This window comes from Megalopta genalis, chromosome 1 (assembly GCF_051020955.1).
Source record: "Megalopta genalis isolate 19385.01 chromosome 1, iyMegGena1_principal, whole genome shotgun sequence".
NCBI classification, from domain to species: domain Eukaryota; kingdom Metazoa; phylum Arthropoda; class Insecta; order Hymenoptera; family Halictidae; genus Megalopta; species Megalopta genalis.
The window spans coordinates 39,614,562-39,636,259 of NC_135013.1; the positions used below are offsets into that span (position 1 = coordinate 39,614,562).

At 33.8% G+C, this 21,698-nt stretch overlaps 1 protein-coding gene across 1 annotated transcript in view; it reads right to left on the reverse strand.

Annotated features, from left to right (window-relative positions):
• Positions 1-714: 714 nt before the first annotated feature.
• Positions 715-21,698, reverse strand: part of LOC117218760 (uncharacterized) — a 159,087-nt gene continuing 138,103 nt past the window's right edge. Inside the window, exon 6 of the mRNA XM_033467384.2 lies at positions 715-1,791. Coding sequence (XP_033323275.1) covers positions 1,673-1,791 — 119 coding nt within the window. The 3' untranslated portion in view covers positions 715-1,672. The remainder of the gene's footprint in view (positions 1,792-21,698) is intronic.

Sequence of the window (21,698 nt, forward strand, 5' to 3'; positions counted from 1 at the left end):
CAATCTAATACATCGTTTCCATTGCGATACGATCGGAGTCACGAATTTCCGGCAAATATTAACATATTTTCTGCTTCTAGATACACAATACACGTAGCTAATGAAATTAATATACACATCAGTGAATGTGAAATCACTTTCTTAGCATCGGCGGAGTTAACGTTCACTTAAAAAAACAATATCGACGTAAGCGGTCCCGATAGCCATCGACACGCTAAAGTAAAAGTATGACACGAGAAGGGAAATCTGTCGAACTCCGCGTGTCATTTTCCCTTGATTAAAGCTACAAATTATGCCAACGACCAATTATATACAACGTTCTCTTTATGTATAAACGATGTTCATAAATATTCAGACCACTTTCACGTTAACGACACCAACTTCCACACATGAGCGTTGCCAGAGAAATCCACTTGGGACAAAATCTCACACTCTTCCATGGTAAAATGGAATGTTAAAGATGGTCGCCAATATTGTGCAATTCTGTTACAACGAATTTATAGCACCAAAAACATACTAATTTACGATAACAACGAGAAAACGATTGAAACGTCAGGATTAAAATATGTGGATGCTCGATTAGCCATAAACTGGTATGAGATCAGATTCATTGATATTGTTAATTTATATTTTAGTCTTCGAGAGTCCTCGATTTTGACAACTGATAAGACAAATGTTATTTTCTAAATTTTTAACGAATAATCATAAATATCTTTATTGGGATACAATTCTAAGAACTTTACGTCTACAGTAATATTCATAATTTAATTATGTCCATATTTATATTATATTTTTACTATATTATATTATATTATTATTATTATATTACGTTATATTATTATTATATTACATTATATTATATTATTTATTTTATATTATAACAATTCCAATTCAAACTTTTTGTAATGTTCATGTGATATTTTTCTTTTATTCTCGATTTTAGTTTTGGATATTTTATCTTGTCAACACTGTATCGTCTTAATTAAATTAGACTGATTTCATTGCATAAAGTATAGCGAAACTTTACAGGTTACTATAATCAATAAAATTTTCGTAACACTACCAAGTGTTCAAAAAATGACATAATCAATTTTTTGTCTAGCTACAAACTAAATTTCAATTCAAACGTAGTATAGAAATAATAATGAAAATTTAACTATCGTTTCTTGAAGACCTAATAGAATTCCTAATAAAATGATTTTCACTTCAAATTTTCCCTAAATTAAATTCAATATTTGCAGAAACACTAGTCTATTTATAAACAATACTTTACTTCTTGTCCTCCTAAACACTTATAAAAGAGAGCTACATATCTAATTTTTCAAACAAGCTACGCTCATTAACCCTAATTATCACAGAATTTGCGTCAACGATTTTTCTTTTTCCGAGGCAACGTCCTGTATTAACACTATTGCAACAAACACAATTTACATTTCACTCCAGAAAATTCCATTCACTAATAGTCACTTTTCAAACACTATTTACTCGATCCTTTATTTATAGTACTTTATTTATAACAGACTGTTAACAGACACTGGTATCCACGCACCGCAAAAAATTCAACTACCAGTCCGCGCTCCTCCCGCGATGATCGAACTATGATGCTTCCGTATGAATCAATGCGTCGCGGTTTTCCTTAGTAAAACAACGTGACCTTGGGATCGCGTTGCGATTAAATCCGGCGAACTGCCGGAGTTGGACTGTCTTCGCTGGTGATTCTACGTCTTGAAACGACCATAGGATGTGCGGTTGTCGGTGACGATAAGTGCCCCGCCTCGCAGGAAGTTGTTCCTCCAAAATAAACAAGCGGATTAAACCATCCGTGAAACTATGATTTCGAATCATTATCTTCCGAACATCGCTCTACGGCTTCCTATCGAAAGGAAATTGGATTCTCGATGCAAACGAAACAATGGTATGCAGCGGCCCGCAAAAGTATTCGCACACCGTTTGGAATGCAATAACTTTTTTAAATCCGGATTAAATGACTTTCTTTTTTTAGATTACAGGAAGACTTGTCTACTGGACAATGACTAAAATGCGTTTTCTTTCTTTAAATTTTGTTATTACCTGGAATGACAAGAAACAAATATTTGCAGGGACGACAGACTTTGATTTTTGTGAATTATAATTTTTATTATAATTATTACAATTTTGTGAATTATAATTTTTATTATAATTATTACAATTTTGTGAATTATAATTCAAAGGAATAACTGTAGCTGTAAAAAGATTATTCAGTGGGCAACATTCATTTTGACATGCTTAACTGTGCCGATACGTATATTTGAACAGCGAGTGTATAAATATTGTTATTTGATTCCCTAGTTTCTGACAATTAATTAAAATTTTTACGTGCTCCGTTAAGGTTTATTGAAAGATTCAGGTTGGCTAGAAGAAGCACTTTAAAACATATGAAGGAAAAAACTGAAAAATAAAATTGCGTTTATTTCTTGTATGTTATTGAGTAAAGAATGTTAGAGATGTGTTCGAACGTATTGCAAACAGGTTTCGATCGTAGATGGTTGTATCGATTGCTATAATAATATTTGATTGGTGATCAGTCGACTGTATTTTATGTATCTTGCGTATTTATGATCGAGTGAAGAACATTATTGCTTTCGCCTCGCACTATTAATGCTAAAAGAAGAAGGAATGCTTAATGAAATTAAACGATCAATTACCTAAGCGATATTTTAGTCTTTAATATTGAAAACGCGTTAAAGTCTTATAACGTCAGAATAAATATTGTATTTCGTTACGATGAAAATGAAAAGTGCATTTCAAACAATTAAGATGTCTAAATGAGCGTGCAAAAACTTTCATCCAGTTCTCATACTCGTCATTCTTATTTCGTTCCTACACAACGTACGTATAGACATCGTTTTCCAGTCTCATTGTTTAGCAACCTTGAACAAAGCTTCGTGAATTGCACGTTTAAGAATGGTCAGAAAATCCATTTCTTTCTTCATATTCTTCTTCCATTCGCCCCAAATTGTACCGAAGGCAGAGAACGACATTAAATCTGCCCCAAACCTTGAAATATTTTCACAATTGGATAACAATCCTTCTCGACAAAGGAGAAAGATGCCGTAGCAAGATTAACAAAACACGTGACACGAGATTAAAAAAGGACGAATGACGCATATTATACCGCAGTGATGCACATCCTGTAGAGGGAAATTACCAGGCAGCTACTTTAATCACTTTCTGCTTGAAAATTGTTCGTTTCGTGGCCTCCGTTTTTTCAATGATGTAATTGTCTCATTGCAGGCCAAGTTTTTCCAATTTATTCGGAACAAGGTTCCACCGCGGAAAAAAGGATAAATCGTCGACGAAAATTCTCGGAGAATTAGGATCGATAGACATAGCTCGCTTGAAAACGTGTTTCATATTTCAAAAGTCTGCCCACTTGACGAAACTATGAAAACAAGTGTAGATAATTCAGTATTTTTAGAGGTACAGTAACCCGTTAATCTCATAAACTGTAAGATATCGTAAACAGCATTATTGTTGTTTTAAAAATGATTTTCTAAGCCTATTTCATTAGACGTGTTCCAAGCAACTGATTCAATCAACACTTATATATATATATCTACTACTTCTGCTAACTTTACGGTTTTTCCTAGTAAAGTACTATTACTGATATGTGATAATAAGGAAGATTTTAATACATTCGTTACGTCATGATTGATGTAATCTACACAGAAAATTCTGCATTTTATGCAATCCGTTACCATTAAAATAACCAACTCTCATCGCTTTCAATTAATTGATTAATCATGGACCCCTTTACTGTAACTAAAGTGCATTTCAACTCATAGAATATGTCCATGAATAAATTCTAAAGGCAAATAATTCCATTTACCTTGAATAGCTTTCAAAAATAAACGCCGAAATTTTGCGAATAAACTGTAGTTTTATGTAATACGATATAAATGCATTTGTTTCAATGTATAATTAATTAAAACGTCGGGGAAATTCAATTTTCGATATACGGATGAACAAATTTAACGAGATCAGGAACGATCCGGGAACATTTTAAATCCGCGAAGTCGAAGTAATTTGTTTAACGAAAGAAAAATTAAAGCGTACACATTTATCGTAGCTATTATCTTTTCGACCATGCAACAGACAACAAGCAAATTCGCTGCTCTCAACACAACAGCCCGAAAGTTAATTTTTAATTTTGAAAGTTAATCTTATCTCGTTAATTTGATCTCTTTTCTTTATCTTTTAAATTACGTATAATGGAATGTGATCATTGCGGATCTTTATGCAAATTCTCATTTTCATTAATCCTTTTGTAAGTATATAAAGAAGCGACAAATTTCTTAAATTGACTAGAAAGATCCCTCGGATGAATATAGAATAGCAATGCAATTAATTTTCATCAGTGTACGCTTTTTCATGCATTTTGCAAGCCTCCGTGAACCGTAAGTGCATACAAATCCGCAGTCCAGTAATCACTAATTGCGAAGGACAGAACGCGTTCACGAATTCCGCGAGATCGAATTCCGGATCACCTGGTTACGGATCAGCTGGATTTTGATAGTTTTATCGGTAAGTGTTACAGCTCGTGCAACGGTAAGTGTTAAACAGGGTTTACGCTCAGAGTTCTGTCCTTCTGACTCATTAATTCAGACGAGCGACGGCACTTCACACGGGTAAATACGGTGCACGATCTTTTCCACGTTACGGGAGAGCAGCGGCTCTACAATTAGCGTGGTTCGCTGCCGGCATAAAATTGCACCTGGCAAACAATAGGGAAATTAGGGTCGCTAGTGTAAACGAGGCACAGTAACGCGCCACGGAGGACTTAATTCTTCTGACGTATCAAGAGCGGACTAGAAAGTGCTTTTGAATGCGGCCCCGTGTTAGGAACATGTCTAGCTGATAATGAACACTCGCGGACCCGTGTTTTTGATACAATCAACGGAAGATTAAATAGGACAAATTTTTATTCGTGTTTATTATTTTATGTTCATACCCCTGAATAAATAGGTTACTTTCCGAGGTAAGCTATTAATGCATACATTTCATTGACTCATTGTTATCTACGATCATTTTCTACCTCTCGGTCAATTTAACGTAATTTAATTTCTACTTGTAAATTTTTGCTACTTCAATCTGAACGGCTCAGATATTTTTTTTATTGTAGAATATTGTTTATTCTGTTTCACTGCACTTACATCTACTTATTTCGATCACGTAAACAATGCATTCCGATTCACCAAAATTGGCAATAATATTTAATTTGTTAACACTTCGACTGATCTGTTATGTCTTTCTAAATTGATTAGGATCCGCGGAATGTAAGAATTCAGTTGAGAAAAGTTATTTATGTTATTATACAACATAACTTTGCAATTCTAATTTGATTAAATAAGATACTTTACATTCATAGTTTTCAAAGTTTTCGAAGTTGTCGCGGCAGTCACAGTGTTAAATGAATGAATTTTTCCATTGAAAACACACGAATTATGAAAAATGCGTATATGAGCCGTTTATTTTGAAAGTGGCATAAGTCATTTTTTCAAAAAAATCGAGTTAATGGTAACACTAATTACAATTGAACGGTATCTTTTCATTTTTAAAAATTTGCAATCAATAAGTTGAGAACTATTGAGATTTGTTCGAGAGAAGTTTTGCTAATTAACGGTATAACAAACATGTTTATTTTGAAAGTGGCGTAAGTCGCTGTACTCAGGAAATGAATTGCGGGTCTTAGTGTAAAAGAAATAGAAACGTGTGATAAGTGTGTGTGAAGTATTGTTTTGAATTATTTTCAGTATTTTTAAAAAAGTTGTGATCACTGGACTTATTTTTATAAGTGCGAAAGAATAGTGCAGTTTTGTAAATTATATTATAGTGATGTGGCGGCTACTTCCAGACCCGCCAGCAGATGGCTATAAAATGTTTTATAAACTAACTTTAGATGAAAAAGATGAATTTCTAACTTTGGATTTGTCACCAAAAAGAGGAAGACCTAGGCGTTATTCACAAATAGATATGGATCCGTTATACGCTGGATCTCGTCCTGTTTCTTCAGCAAAATACAAAGACATGATGGACTTGCTTAATTATATACCCCCAATATAACACAGTTATTTAAAAAATTTGAAACAAAACACGATTTCCGAGGACTTAATCACTCCTATCGATGACGAAAATTAAATTGAACCGATGTATTTTCATATAAATTACTTATACTTATGTTTCAAAATGTACTAATAATTTTTGTATTTTATGAATATTAAAATAAAAAATACTTAAATCAAATCTTTATATTAAATATGTTCATGGTATAAATTATTATTATATATGTAATTTATTCAACAATTTTAGTAAATCACTGTCCTTTCAAAACATCACTTCAGTAAAATACGTCGGACAAAATTAATATATGTCAGTCATTTTTCTAAACTATTTATTTTGAAAGAGGCTTAAGTCACTTTACCGTAATGAAAAGTGGTGATTTTTTAATATTTATACGAAATTATTTATACTGAGAAAAATGTCAGTATCCTGAGATAACAAATACAAGTAAATCTTCTCGAAAGTTAGCATCCATATTTTTAAACGTGTTAAAACGCAAACCCTTAAATATATCGACTAAAAAACAAAGTGACTTATGCCACTTTCAAAATAAACGGCTCATATATTCATGCGTATGAAACAAGATTTACGGATTGTCTGAAAATCGAAGAACAATGGAAATGATTGTCGAATTTATTACATTAGAACGTGAATGATAACATTTTATATTGATACCAATTATTATATACGTAAATTAGAAAACAGATTGCAAACATTATTGAACGTGGTTTAGAATAGCAAAGCCCCGGAGTATTCAGGTGATTAGCCTACCTGTATACCTGCCACGCAAGAAACAAGTAGGCTAAGCACTATCAAAGATGGACAAGTCGGATACGCAGAGCACCGTCGAGTTCTAATCAGCTCGTCCGGTTGAGAAAGATCGACAAAAAGGATTCAACCAACAGTCGAGTAGAAAGAGAAAAATATTTTCCATTGAAGCGTAAAAAAATTGTATTTGGTACAAGTAGGTTAATAAGGCGTGCAATTGAATCGAACGAATGTGCCGTTATGAATTCAAAAAAATCGATGATATGCTTGAAACTGTACATTTCATTCATGGCATTCCGATCCGCTTTAATCTGTAAAAATCAGATACGATATTGTTAAGATTGCCTATTTATTCGATTATTCTAAGATTGTCTATTTATTCGATTATCCTAAAATTGACATTCCTGGCGCTGCAATAAACTCTTGCACGGTGTAACGCGGACTGTTTTCAATTAGACTGCAGATTTGATTCACATCAATCTCGGAACCTCATTTCCACCAGTCTTCCATTTCCGCTACAATTACCATGCGCATAAATTTTTCCTGTTGTTTGTACATTTGCGAAAATGAGAGAGCGCAGTGGCACGAAAATACGCCGCCTCGTTGTTCATTATCGGACTGAAATCAACGTCCAGAATAATAATAAAATATATAGTTAATATTGTTTTATTAAATACACGTTGAAATTTTAGTTTTTTTAGTCTTATGTAAAGACCCGCATAAACGATCTGATAATAGAAACATTACAAATAACTATCGAATACGAAACAACGAAAACATTCAAAGACTTTCACACGACTGTTACATCAATTACGTTTGATTTATAATTTAATTTTAACTCATCGAATTTATTGAAAGATGACACGTATTTATATTAAACATCTGTCTCTTCTTATCGATACAGACAATTTTAATTTTCCATAAAAATACAGCGTCATTAACGACTAAAATGAGGATTTTCATTTAAAATAAAGATTGTCTGCATCAATTGTAAGAAGCAGTTTCTTTCTTTATATATAATATAACATATATATATATATATATATATATATAATAAATTGCTTAAATTTCTCGAATCTTTTCTTCTACTTATTTTTGTCATAAATGCATCAAATCCATAGTCTACTAACAACTGATGCAATGATAAAATCAAAGTGACTTTGTCAATGTGGTCGAAATTATAAAATTTCTGTTTGTCCTAAAAAGATGAACGTCCAATAAATAAGCTTCCCGGATTAAAGCGTGTGTGCCGTATAATGATTGACGTGGTAACTGATAAAAAGTAATGGAAAGACCAATCTAACGAGTGAAGCGACATTCTCGCAAGTCGGTCACATTCATCATTCGGGAATCCCAATAAATTTCGTGATTTTAATGTCCTGTAAAAAGATCGGGCGCCGTTTTTACCGGGCTGCCGGCGCAGCGCTCGTAACTCATCGAGGAAATTCACTCCCGACAACATCCTATTTTCCACTGTTCTCCGGGGCCGGTTCCGATCATTACAGATTCAGAGAAGCGTCCTCGAATGCGTCACGTCGCGAGTACACGCCGGGAGCATGCGAATCGCGCGATTAGCTCACAAAGAAACTCTTAATCACGCGTCTTCCCATTTAACGGTTTTTCCTGCGGCACGCGAGCGCTGCGACTCGTTTTCCACGAAAAATATATCGACGACCCGCACGTTTCCATTAATTAGCTCGCGATCGCCTGAAATTAGGGGTTGCGTGACCGCTCGAGCCGTAAAACGGTCACTACGGTCGCCCGAGCCGCGAAGTTATGCTTAGGCAACGTTTTAACGGTCGATCTATTTATTGCGGACGCTTTTAGAAATGGTCAATGCTCGTATTTTTCGATCGAGTACTTTATTCAAATTATTCACTGAGGATGATGGAGAGATTATTGAACGGTTATCGAACGGCAAACACGCTAGAATGTCTTGATTTAAGGATTCAGCTGCTTGGGAACAGGTTAATTGGAAACATGAAAAAACCAGTTACGTTGTACATTTTTTTTTTTTTTTTTTTTTTTTTTAGGAACTGGTGTCTTGTTAACATCCAAGAGATTAGGAACACGAATTTCTGGGGTCGACGTTGAATTTAGATTGACTTTTTGTGAAAAGAATTTGAATATCTTCAAAGTGGCAGGAATGCGATCCTGACGCTTGTTTTATTACCTTTCGAACGGTAAAATGTACTGTAAACGCGCAGTCATTTATTCTTGCTTGTTAGTGTTTTTTTTTAGACCGAACACGCTGTAACAATTTATATTGTTTGTGTACCAAGTACTTGATATTATACATTTCTTTCCTAGTCAATTGCTTAGTAATTAAGCTGAGTGGTTTTATAAAAATTGCATAATTAAGCTCGTAAAACTGTTACAATTTCATTGTTACAAATTATTAGAAGTCGACTCTAAGAAATAAATCATTTGCCTAGGTCAGTTCCCACTTCAACTTAAAATTTATATTTAACATTTTATTAAATATCCTTTACTATGTAAATTTCTAATAAAAATTTTTATTCTCTTGTCCACATCATTTTGTAAAAGAGTGCTTTCCCTCGTCAGGCAAAACGGAAAGCAAACAAGTAAATAATGAAGGATGCAACTATGTTTCTATTATTCAGTCTAATTGAAGCACCAGTAATAAATTCAAAAACAAAAATTCATGTTCCAGGTTATTGTAATAATTAGAATGTAGATTTTTAAGCAAAATAAAAATTGTCTGCATTCATTGCAAAATCCAGATCTACATAGACATTCGTTTCTTTCTCTGACAATTTTAACGACTAAAAAATAATACAACAGTGCCATTAATACTCTACACCGCGACAAAACTATAAGACACTCACGAACATTGTGAAAAATTCTATGTAACTTAGAAATTTATTTTTCTTTTACGGATAATATTATTGTTTACGTTCTAAAAAAATCATGTCGCTCAGTTGTATGAAATACGTAAGTAAGCAGCCTCGAAAACTGAGACAAAAATTTTAAATACGTTATTCGATCCGCGACAAAACTGTAAAATAGTCTCCGGTAAACTGGCGAATTGTTGTTATTAGGCGTGCAGTATTTAAAGTGATACTGCGTGTGCAATAGTTTTTCATTACACAAAATGCCGCGCGGGAAAAACTACATGCAACGGAGATCAATATAATTAACAATTTAAAGAAGGAAAACTATACGCTGCGAAAAATTGCCCATATATTAGGGAGATGTCGTTGTGCAGTTTATAGATATTTAAAAAAATAAAGAAAAATGTTGAAAAGAACCCTGGTGGTCGTCCAAAATCAAGAAGTGTGCGAGAAAGATGACAAATTTTAAGACGTGCTTTGAATTCTGCAATGACGGCATGGAAAATAGCAGCTGAATCCGATGTTGAATCGAGTGCTAGGACAGTGCAAAGAATGATAAAGGATTCTAAGCATTCGAAAAGGCTTAAAATGGAAAAACAACCACCACTAACTGATAAACATAAATAAGTCTCGGATTGGAATTTGCAGAGCATATAATATAATATAATATATAATATAATATTATAATTATAATTATATAATATATATATAATTATTATATTATATTATATATATATATATATATATATATATATATATATATATATATATATATAGAGTTATTACTCTATATATATAATATTATAATTATATATATAATTATGTAATATTATTATAATTATAATATAATATATAATTTTCATACATTTAATAATATTTATTGTAGAATATACTTTCCATCGTTACTTATGACTTCTTGCCAGCGTGATGGCAACTTGTAAATGCCATTTTTAAAAAATGATTTATTTTTAGAGGCGAAGAACTCAACTAGTGCTTGGGTGACATCAGCTTCAGTTTTGAATTTTTTTTCCTGTAAAAGGTTTTGCAAAGAGAGAAACAGGTGATAATCGGAGGGTGCTAGGTCTGGGGAGTATGGTGGATGTGACAGAATTTCCCAGCCTAGCCCTGCGATTTTCTGACGAGTCGCCAAAGCAGCATATGGTCTGGCATTATTATCGGTAGCCATGTTTTCACGATCGCGTCTCACTTAATAATGACATGAGACATCTTTGTTTCAGTTTATTTAGGAGAGTACATGTGTGTAAATGCAATGATGAAGAGAGATAGTCATACATGTCTCAAATCAACATGTGCATATGGATTGAAACTTGAAGTGACACTATCGGAGCAACTATAGGATTCTATAGAAAGAAGGATATTGAATTTGTTTCTACAAAAATGAATAGTAGAACGTACATGGATATCGTTAATAGACAACAATCGAAATATGTAGAAAAAATAGCTAAGCAAAGGTATATCTTTCAACATGATAACGCAGCTGTGCATACTGCAAGAATAACACGAGCTTATTTCGAAGATACAAATGAGCCGTTTATTTTGAAAGTGGCATAAGTCACTTTGTTTTTAAGTCGATATATTTAAGGATTTGCGTTTGAACACGTTTAAAAATATGGATGCTAACTTTCGAGAAGATTTACTTGTATTTGTTATCTCAGGATAGTGATATTTTTCTCAGTATAAATAATTTCGTATAAACATTAAAAAATCACCACTTTTCATTACGGTAAAGTGACTTATGCCACTTTCAAAATAAACGGCTCAAATATAGATATTTTATCGTGGCCAACAAAACTGCAGGATTGGAATATTATTAAAAACTGTTCGAGAATGCCAGATGAGGAAGTACGCTCAAGAAGGGAAAGCAGTTTAACACCATTGAAGAATTAAAAAATGTGTATTGTGGATAGGTGGAAGAATTTGGAACAAAACGCAATTAAAAAACTGTATAAATCTTCACCACAAAAAATGTTGGAATTGGTAAAAAGGAAAGATAGACATACACATTGTTACAAGGTAACAAAAAGAATTCTATGTGTTGATTTTTTACGGAAAATCCAACCTGTCTTATAATTTTGTCGCGCCCGTTTTTCTTATAAACTGTTACCATTACTGTAAAACAGCAGGAATACTGGTCTATTTTTTATATGTTACTACAGAAGAGATACTCTGCATATGTTTATATACAAAAACTTTTGTGTTTAAGAAACACAAAATAAGTCGTTTCTATGATTTCTTCTCATACAATTTATTTTACAATTTCTAGGTATCATTCGTTATAATTTCTTTCTTCTAGAATTTCTAGATATTATTCCTTATTCAAAAATACTTTCTGATAGAAATCGTACAACATTTAAGTAAATAAAATATTCTCATTATTATAAAACAATATACGATAGTTGCGATTGGGGCTCGGTAATTCTAGGGTTAAACATCCTAAACATTTTTATTTTTCATTTTCAACTTCTTTCGTTCTTCTAGTCTTTTTTCAACTTCTCTTAACTAGTCTTTACTTAGCTATTTTTTGTACATATTTCGATAGTTGTCTATTAACGATATCCATGTACGTTCTACTATTCATTTTTGTAGAAACAAATTCAATATCCGTCTTTCTATAGAATCCTATAGTTGCTCACATCACATAATTTCACCGCCACCCATTTGCCGCCTTTGCTACGTGATTTCTTCTTTCCTCAGATCAGGGAAATAATAATCTAGGCCATTATAGGTCCATCTAAATTAAAACTGATATATTATTTTATATACATTATTATTAATTTTATTAATAACATTAATATTATTAACCACTTGACATACGAATAAAATGTGCATCGACGCGTCCGAAGAATACTATTTAATTTGGCTCAACTGGACACTCATGTACAAGCTCAGAAACAGGGCCTTTTCTTTTTAAAGTTACATTGCTATATAACATTCAATAGGGTTGAAGTATAGTGTTAGTGTACAACAATTAAGTAATAGTATAAAATAATAATTTAATAATTTTGTAATGTGTGATACATCTCAAAGCATTTAGTAATATGTAGCGGAACGAGGCATATTTTACACTGCCAAATTGTTTCACTTCTTATATTATGTTTTACGCAAACATGGCATCTTTTTGCAGGATGTTGCTTTTTATTTGTCGCGGGTATATGTTCAGGAAAATGTGTCCAATATTTTGCTTGTAACCGAGTTGGGCATTCACTTTGCGACCGTCTGCCGCGTGTCGGATAGTCCGGCAGGGACAAATTACAAAGCATGTCTTCTGCAATATTCAATCGAAAATTCACAATCGATTGCTTTTGTGAAGTAGGCAATTTGGAATATAAAACATAAGCATTATAAATAGCTACATCAAACATATAAAAAAATATTTTTTTATATCCTTTTGCACTTTTTCTCATGAGGGGGAAACATGCAAGAGATTGGTCCTGCTTGTCTACACCTCCCATTCCACGATTATACTCCAGAACACAGGTCGGTTTTATTTGTCGATGCAATTTTGTTTATCGGTACTGTTAGGAGGGGGAAAGCATCTCCAACAGTCTAAACAAAACAGCATCAATGCACGACCGAAACAATTAAAGAATCTAATAATGAAATGCACGGCGTTCGCCGAATACAGTTCTTGACGTCTTGGAGACGTCAAAGTCTACAATGGCACATGAAGTAAATGACGTCTCCCAGACGTCATTGTATGTCAAGTGGTTAATTAATAATAATTATTATATTAATATTATATTATTCCACTTTTTACGCCACGCAGTCTAGCGTCCATACAAGAAAACATTTCCGTTGTTCTGCAACACTGTGACCGATGACTCACATACCTACATGCGTTGCGTAACCGTTAAACCGCTAAAATCAACCGCAGCTATAAAATCGCTATTAAAGCTTCGTTCAGGAACTGTCGGAGGAATAAATGAGATTCTGCATAACGATAATTCCGATTTTTCGTAACGGCCGTCGTTCGGTTCTAAAGGAATAGAAATTGTCCGTGATAGCGGTGTGGCGCAACGGATAATCCGGCGTTAGGATATTGGAAAGTTTCGTGGCGTAATCGCAAAGATTCGTCCGCGGTGCCTGATCATGCATTCACGTGGGTGGAAAACGCGCGTGCATTCACGCGTGCATCACGGACGCGCCTCGGACTGGGTCTGGTGACAGGAGGGAGCCTAACCGTACATGCTAGGATGGTTCTTCCGGTGAGGGCATGTCCGGTGCTTCAGACAATACTCCGACGATGAATCGCGTCGGAAAAGTCTTTCAAGTGATTCTCAACTACTATGAATAAACCATAACTCCTGGTTTAAGCGCTCCGCCACGGGAACGGTGTACGTGCTGAAATTTACACGTTCCGTCGCTAAAGTGCCTGACCATTAGTTAAATCTCCTTGTAGATTGTGTACGATGTGGAACTTCGAGTTTGAACAACTTGAAGATTAACACGCTAAGCGCCGTGTCAGTCACTGGTGGCTGACACCATAGAGGGTATCTCGGAAATGGGGGATTGCTGAGGTCATTTGAAGTAACTTTTTCCTTTGCGAAAATGCAATTCACGGCTCCGTTTACGAGTTATTAACGAAAAACCGTGGCCAATGAGAGACGAGATCGGTTGGCGCGAGACGGGTGGGCCAATGAGCGGAACTGGACTTCGCGCGCTCGTTGGCTAGGTCGCCTAGCGCCAGCCGAGCTCGCATCTTATTGGTCAGTGTTTTTTTGTTAATAACTCGTAAACGAAGCTGCGGATTGCGTTTTCGCTAAGGAAAAAGTTACTTCAAATGACCTCAGGAACCTTCCATTTTCGGATTGCGAGACATTTTTGGGACACCCTGTATTTTCCGATCGGATTGTGTCAATCACCGATCGTCGGTGACCGACGGTATTCAATTAAAAAATTATATTCTTCTCTATAAGTAAAGTTTAAACAATTTCGAGATTATGAAAGATTATAAATATTACTTGTTAGCAACAAAAATTTTAACGAGTAGGAGTAAAACACCGTATTCGCAGGTTTCGCAGAATGTTATAACGCGGACTGAACGAAAAGGAAGGCAAAACAGGCTTGGCGCTTAATCTCAAAAATTTCGTAAAATTAAAGAACTTCATCAAATTGAATTTTGCTTAAATTAATTTTCACGCTAATCCAATTATCATTTATTAATTCTATTAAGATTCGCAAACGGTAAGAATGTTGAAAAAGTAATTGATGCCATATAACTTTGCTTTGGAATTTTAATTTAAGTATTTTATTTTTTCAATATTCTTACTGTTTGCGAATCTTGATAGAATTATGAAATGATAATTGAATTAGCGTAAAAATTAATTTTTAGAAATTAAATTTTATAATATAATAATAGTGTATAATATAATAATATAATAGTGTAATTATGATACAGTTTTTTGATAGCGCAATTATGATACACTTTATTAATAATACGAACAGAATAAATTTTGTTAATAATATAACCGTGATACAATTTTTTTAAAAATTGTACCGAATCGAATTTTATAATTCAAATTTTCGCGATGCGCGTGTACGTGACAACGGCCGTCAAAATGTCAGAACTCGCAGGTCTGGCTTTAACGGGTCTTTGGGCTTTGACCGATCTGAAATGATTTTTCAGAATTTTTGTTTTTAGGAAAACTGATGGTTGTATCAGTTGCATATTTTGCTGACATGTTTACGAAACCGTGTAGGATATGTAGAATACAGAATTTTGAGCTTGAGTGACTTGGGAGTCGAGCTAGATCTTAAAACTCACGGATCCGGCCTTTATGAGATCTGTCTTCACAGATTGGCCAAAACCGGTTTCTCAACATTTCCTCAAGAAGACCAATGGACATATTAATTTCAAATTCTCTGGACATGTCCGCGAAACTCTACAGAATGTCTACAATGTGAAATTTTATAATTACAATCAAGATTTGTGTATGCAACAATTTTTCTCATGTTATTTAGAGATTAGCAAATTTACTTTCGCTTTGAAAAATTTGCCAGAGACGCATTGATTATTTATTGTCAAAACGTTCAGAATTGTAAGCTTTTAAAAACATTTTAGAGACGTACGTTCGCCGCGGGAAGTATATTGACAGCTTTTCGAACGGACTAACTTTTTTAGAACTGGTCCAAATAACTTGAATTTAATTATACTAGTCCGACCAGCATGCTAGGGAACGAGTAAACAATAATTTCTTTAGATTGCAATTGTTTGGAATGATACAAAAATTAAATTAGAATAGAATAGAATAGAATAACATTAGATAGAATATTGTTATTGTTATTATAGAATATATTATATAGAACAATATTATATTGTTATTATAGAATATATTATATAGAACAATATTATATTGTTATTATAGAATATATTATATAGAACAATATTATATTGTTATTATAGAACAACAATAGAACAATTTATAACAAATTATTCGAATAAAATATTCGACTAAAAACTATTTATTCGGATCTTAAGATAAATATTTACTCGAAACAATTCGAATAATGCCCAACTCTGATTATTTTCGCTATTTAATATACGCATAAAATTACCCTAAAAGTGCAAAAGATAGCTTGAGAGAGAGAGAAATTATTTATTCATCGATAGAAACCCAGAAGAGAAACGAAGAGTTTGCTTCCGTACAAAAAGCGGAAAAAAACATGTAACAACTAAAATTATATATTTAAGCCCTACTTTTTCATTTTATATTACTAGTACATGTATTTGGTTTTTTGTTGGGATAGAATAATGAAAATAAAGTGCAGGATTTTAATGATTTATAAACAAATTTCTGAGAAATGCAATTTTTGTTTTCAATTTAATTCAATTAAATTGAACATCCTCTCCATTTTCATGTTGCTAACATTGTTCCGAAACCAGTAGTTCCACATGAACGGGTCGGATGTGAGCAAAAGTCTGCATATAATTCAGGAAAAATATTTAATTTTAATTTATATTAATTATATATAATTATATAAATATATAAATATTCTATACATAAATTTATTATCTATCTCTATATAAATTTATAATTATCCTCATTATATTTTACACAACCTGTTCAAAACATTTCGCATAACTTCGTGGCAGGTGTCACTTTGGCATTATTATTAGATGATTTCTCCAACAGCTGCTAATAGCAGTCAATTTTTATTTCGTTATCAATGTAAGGCGTTCTTCTTCAAAATGCGATCAAAGCGAACACTGAACTCCATCGAACTCATGATTAAAAGATGAAATGAAAATTCAACGTATCCAATTGGACACAACACAAAGAATGTGAGAGATAAAAAAAAGTGTCCTATGACATAATTCAAGTACATACTAAGTACATTAAATTCTGTAAAAAGTATTTACTTTCAAAGAACAAAACAATGATAAAAGATGATATAAATTTAGGATGATTCTGAGATGGATTACTTTGAACAAACGGTAAAAAAGATCATAGTAAATAATAAGTCACATGTTCGATCGACCACTAGCGAATAAATTCAGTATTATGGGGGTATCTTTTAAAACTGACTTTCTTCCGCTTTTTCTATGGAAACCGAGCGCTGTGCGCCGCGACGACTTTTATCGTTAAACAAACAGCCGCCAAGAATTCGACGCGCGATGAGCCGGTGACAACGAGCCTGCTTTTTTCTAATCGGAATCACTGTCATTAACTTTCCCCGTTCTCCGGTCGATCACCAAAGAAGCACAGGGTACGAACCACGAACCCATTTATCTGGCCTGCAATCTCGACGTGGTATTACGTTTAAATTAATAATCCCCGTTGCGTCGCGTGATTGCCGCCACTCGGAAACACGTCCGTTACACGCGTGTTATTACCGGCCGCGTGCAATTTCAATAATAATTATAATCAAGCGCGGTTGCGCGTCTCGGAACGAAAAAACTCTGCCAATGTAGCAACTTCCACCCCTATAACCATTTCTCCCTGTTCCGAGAGACCTCGATGCCGTTTGAATTCGCCTCGCGCGATACAATTTGCCGAGGAGTCGTTCCCTCAGCTTTCGCAAACTTTTCTTTTCACGATAGATGGATAATTAACTGGTTTTTACAGACAACAATTCTACACGAAACTGTTAGACATCGTTTAACGTTATGGTACACGAGGCACATTCACCATTGGCGCATGGAGCTCGATCTTTTATTCGTATCTTTTTGTTAATAAACGACGCGCTTTGTTGGCATTCGATGAAGTTAGTATCTTGTTAAGTAAAATTGTTACGAGTGGAAGAAGAATTTATTTAGAATTCGATAAGAGAACAATCGTTTTCTGAGCGGATTTCGTGGACATAAAATTGGGGGACTTTTATGGAGGCTTGATTGTCACAGCGACAGTGATGTAATAAATTTGTTCTTGTAACGGTGTCTATTTATGTTACTATTAGTAATGCAACAAAGAAATATTTTGTATTAATCATGACCGAATCTTTACACTCTGGAGACCAGAGAAATAATGCACGATTCTGCATGAACTTTTATAGGTTAAAGGAACTGAAATTTTTAAGTCGCTGAACTTCTTCTGAAACTGTAAAATAAATTTTCTCAAGCTCTATGCTTCGATAAAAAAACATATTCTGGCCAAATAGTGTGATATAAACAGACAACTGATTTTATGTATTTAAGATAGCAATGAATAAGTGCAGACATTAAAAGAATTTAGGTATGCTTTTACATTATTTTTTCTTTCTACTTATTAAAATTCTGGAAAGAGAATTTTCATTTAACTTTCATTCTAATATAACTGATATCAACTATATTATTTTTATTTTCAATAAAGATCTACATGTGCGCGATTGTTTCATTAAAAATATAGTTGAAAAAAAACGTGGATTATTAAAGTTCTGAAAAGAGAATTTTTATTTAACTTCTATTCTATTACAACTGATATTATTGTTTATTTTTATTTTCAATAAAGATCTACATTTGTACGACTGTTTCATTAAAAATACAGTCGAACGTGGATTATTGCTATGTATGTTCAACCAGTAATGTTACAATTCGTTGGTTAAATATTCATTGTTGTTAGAGATAGTGTTCCTCATTTCTCTCTATCATAAATCCATCACTACAGTTTAAATATTGGGTTGGCAACTAAGTAATTGCCGATTTCAGTTACAGATGTCTCTCACTCCCATTCTTATGATATCCGTAAATGTTATACTATCAAATTATTATTATTATTATTATGTTATTTTTTTATTATTGAAACTTATGAATTATTGATTATGATTATATGAATTATTGATAATTATTTATAATTATTATGAAATTTATGAATTATGGAAATATTTATTATTATTATTATGTTATTTTTTATTATTGTGAATGTTAGCAACTGGACAAATTGAATGCAGCGGTCAAGGAAAACCGACCAGAATTGGTCAATCGTAAACGACGAAAAGACTAACTGACTTTTAGAAAACGTTTAGCCAACCCACAATTATTCCGAATGATAAATAAATAATTCAGTTACGTTACTATTGGGTTGGCAACTAAGTAATTGCCGATTTCAGTTAAAGATGTCTCTCACTCCCATTTTTGTGATATCCGTAAATGTTATATTATAAAATTATTATTATTATTATTATTATTATTATTATGTTATTTTTTATTATTGTGAATGTTAGCAACTGGACAAATTGAATGCAACGGTCAAGGAAAAGCGACCAGAATTGGTCAATCGTAAACGACGAAAAGACTAACTGACTTTTAGAAAACGTTTAGCCAACCCACAATTATTCCGAATGATAAATAAATAATTCAGTTACGTTACTATTGGGTTGGCAACTAAGTAATTGCCGATTTCAGTTAAAGATGTCTCTCACTCCCATTTTTGTGATATCCGTAAATGTTATATTATAAAATTATTATTATTATTATTATTATGTTATTTTTTATTATTGTGAATGTTAGCAACTGGACAAATTGAATGCAGCGGTCAAGGAAAAGCGACCAGAATTGGTCGATCGTAAAGGTGTCATTTTCCACCAGGACAATGCTAGGCCGCACACGTCTTTGTCCACTCGGCAAAAATTGATGGATATTGGTTGGGAATTGATGTTACACCCACCATATAGCCCTGATCTCGCGCCAACGAATTACCACTTATTTCGATCCCTGGACAACTCCCTTCGTGGTAAAACTTTTAATGACGATGACGCTGTAAAATCTCACTTAACTCAGTTTTTGGCCGAGAAGGATCAGACTTTCTACGAGCGTGGAATTTTCAAGTTGTCAGAGAGATGGCAAAAGGTCATCGAACAAAATGGAAAATACATCACAGATTAAACTTCATTCCAAGTAAAAAAAAATTTGTTATTTCCCTGAACAAATCGGCAATTACTTAGTTGCCAACCCAATATATTGTCTAAATACATTTCACACGTAAACAGAGCAAAGTGAGGATATATATTTGTAACATGTGCTCGTTGTAAGAATCAGTAAAAATTTAAGGTGGTGCTGTAACCATGCGACGATTCTAATGTGTTAGAAACTTAAAATAATAAACCTTAATCGAAATAATGCGTAAATAATGAAATATTTCCATGTAAGAGATGTCATTTGAATATAAATACACGCGTTTTAGGAAGAATTATTTGTATGAACCATTTGCAATACTATATGCAGCACAGAATTTCACAGACGACGTTTAATATTAACGTTATGAAATTACAAGTATGAAAATGCCAACAACAAATATTTCGTTCGTTTGTTCAACAATTAATTGCATTATTGTAGCAAATGAAATGTTTGTAATTACCGGTGAAATTAGAGCATCAGTTTTTATAACCACCGCATTGTTCCATCGAATAATTTTTCTCATTCTCGGCCAACAAGCGAATCCTTTTTCTATGTATATTCATCGTGCAATTCTCACCCTGCAAGCCGCGTATGAGCGTCCCACAAAGGGCAGAGACCACCGATGCGTTGTGAACATCGTGGAAGCACATTATCACGTGTCATTCGAAATGGAAAAGTGTCGTGAAGCAGGCAATAACGCGCACCGGAAATAACACGCGAAAAGGAAGGAAGGGAGTAGACGGCCTGAGAGCCAACGAAAATAAGTCAGAAATCGAGCAATATACCGTCGTGGTCGTGGGAGAGCACGAGGAATTCGCGGCGGATCGTGGCACTATCATTTCTCAAGGCGACAAATCGACCTTCGTAAACAGGAGCCTCGACGGTTCGCGATACGAGATCGCATCGATTCAAAACCTCCTTCCTCTTTCCCACGACGTCGGAGAGGAATCGGCCATGCGTTGCGACGAGCGGTTTCGCGATCCGGAATTCGTTTCGAAGACGAGAAACTTTCGCGGGAATGGAGTGCTCTGACAACGAGCAAAGCATTTCGCAACTTGGATCTCCGGTGTCGTTGAAATATCATTGTTCTTGGCAGTTTAGATCAGTATTCGGCGCATCCGGTGGCCCGCAGAAATTTCCTGCCGATCCGTGACAAATTTTGAACACACATCCGTAGGAGAGTGCCTCTGAGAATATCCATCTCAAAGTTAGAAACTTGTTGAATGTTTTGATCGCTTTCCCAATTTTCTAATTGTTCTTTTTTAAAATGAACATTTTCATGTCAGTAATGAAAACCGAACAGGGAAATCTGCGGCCAAATTTTCTGTCAAAGCAGCAGCAGATATTACAGCAAGCAAAAATTGTAATTTTGTGACACTAAATTTAATCGATAGAATGCTTCCTATATTGATTTTTATTTCTTTCTTAGTCGTTTGCCTATCTACCAAACATTTTTTTTACTTTTGCCAGTCCGTAGCTATAAAAGGGTTGATTAACGTTGATGTAGATTGCACGCGAATTCGATTTATGTACCGAGTAACACAAATTCGATATTGAAGATGCTGCATAGAAGACTTTGATGAGAATTTTTGGAGATTTTTATGAGGATTTTATATGAGATTTTTGTCAGAAATCAATTCTTT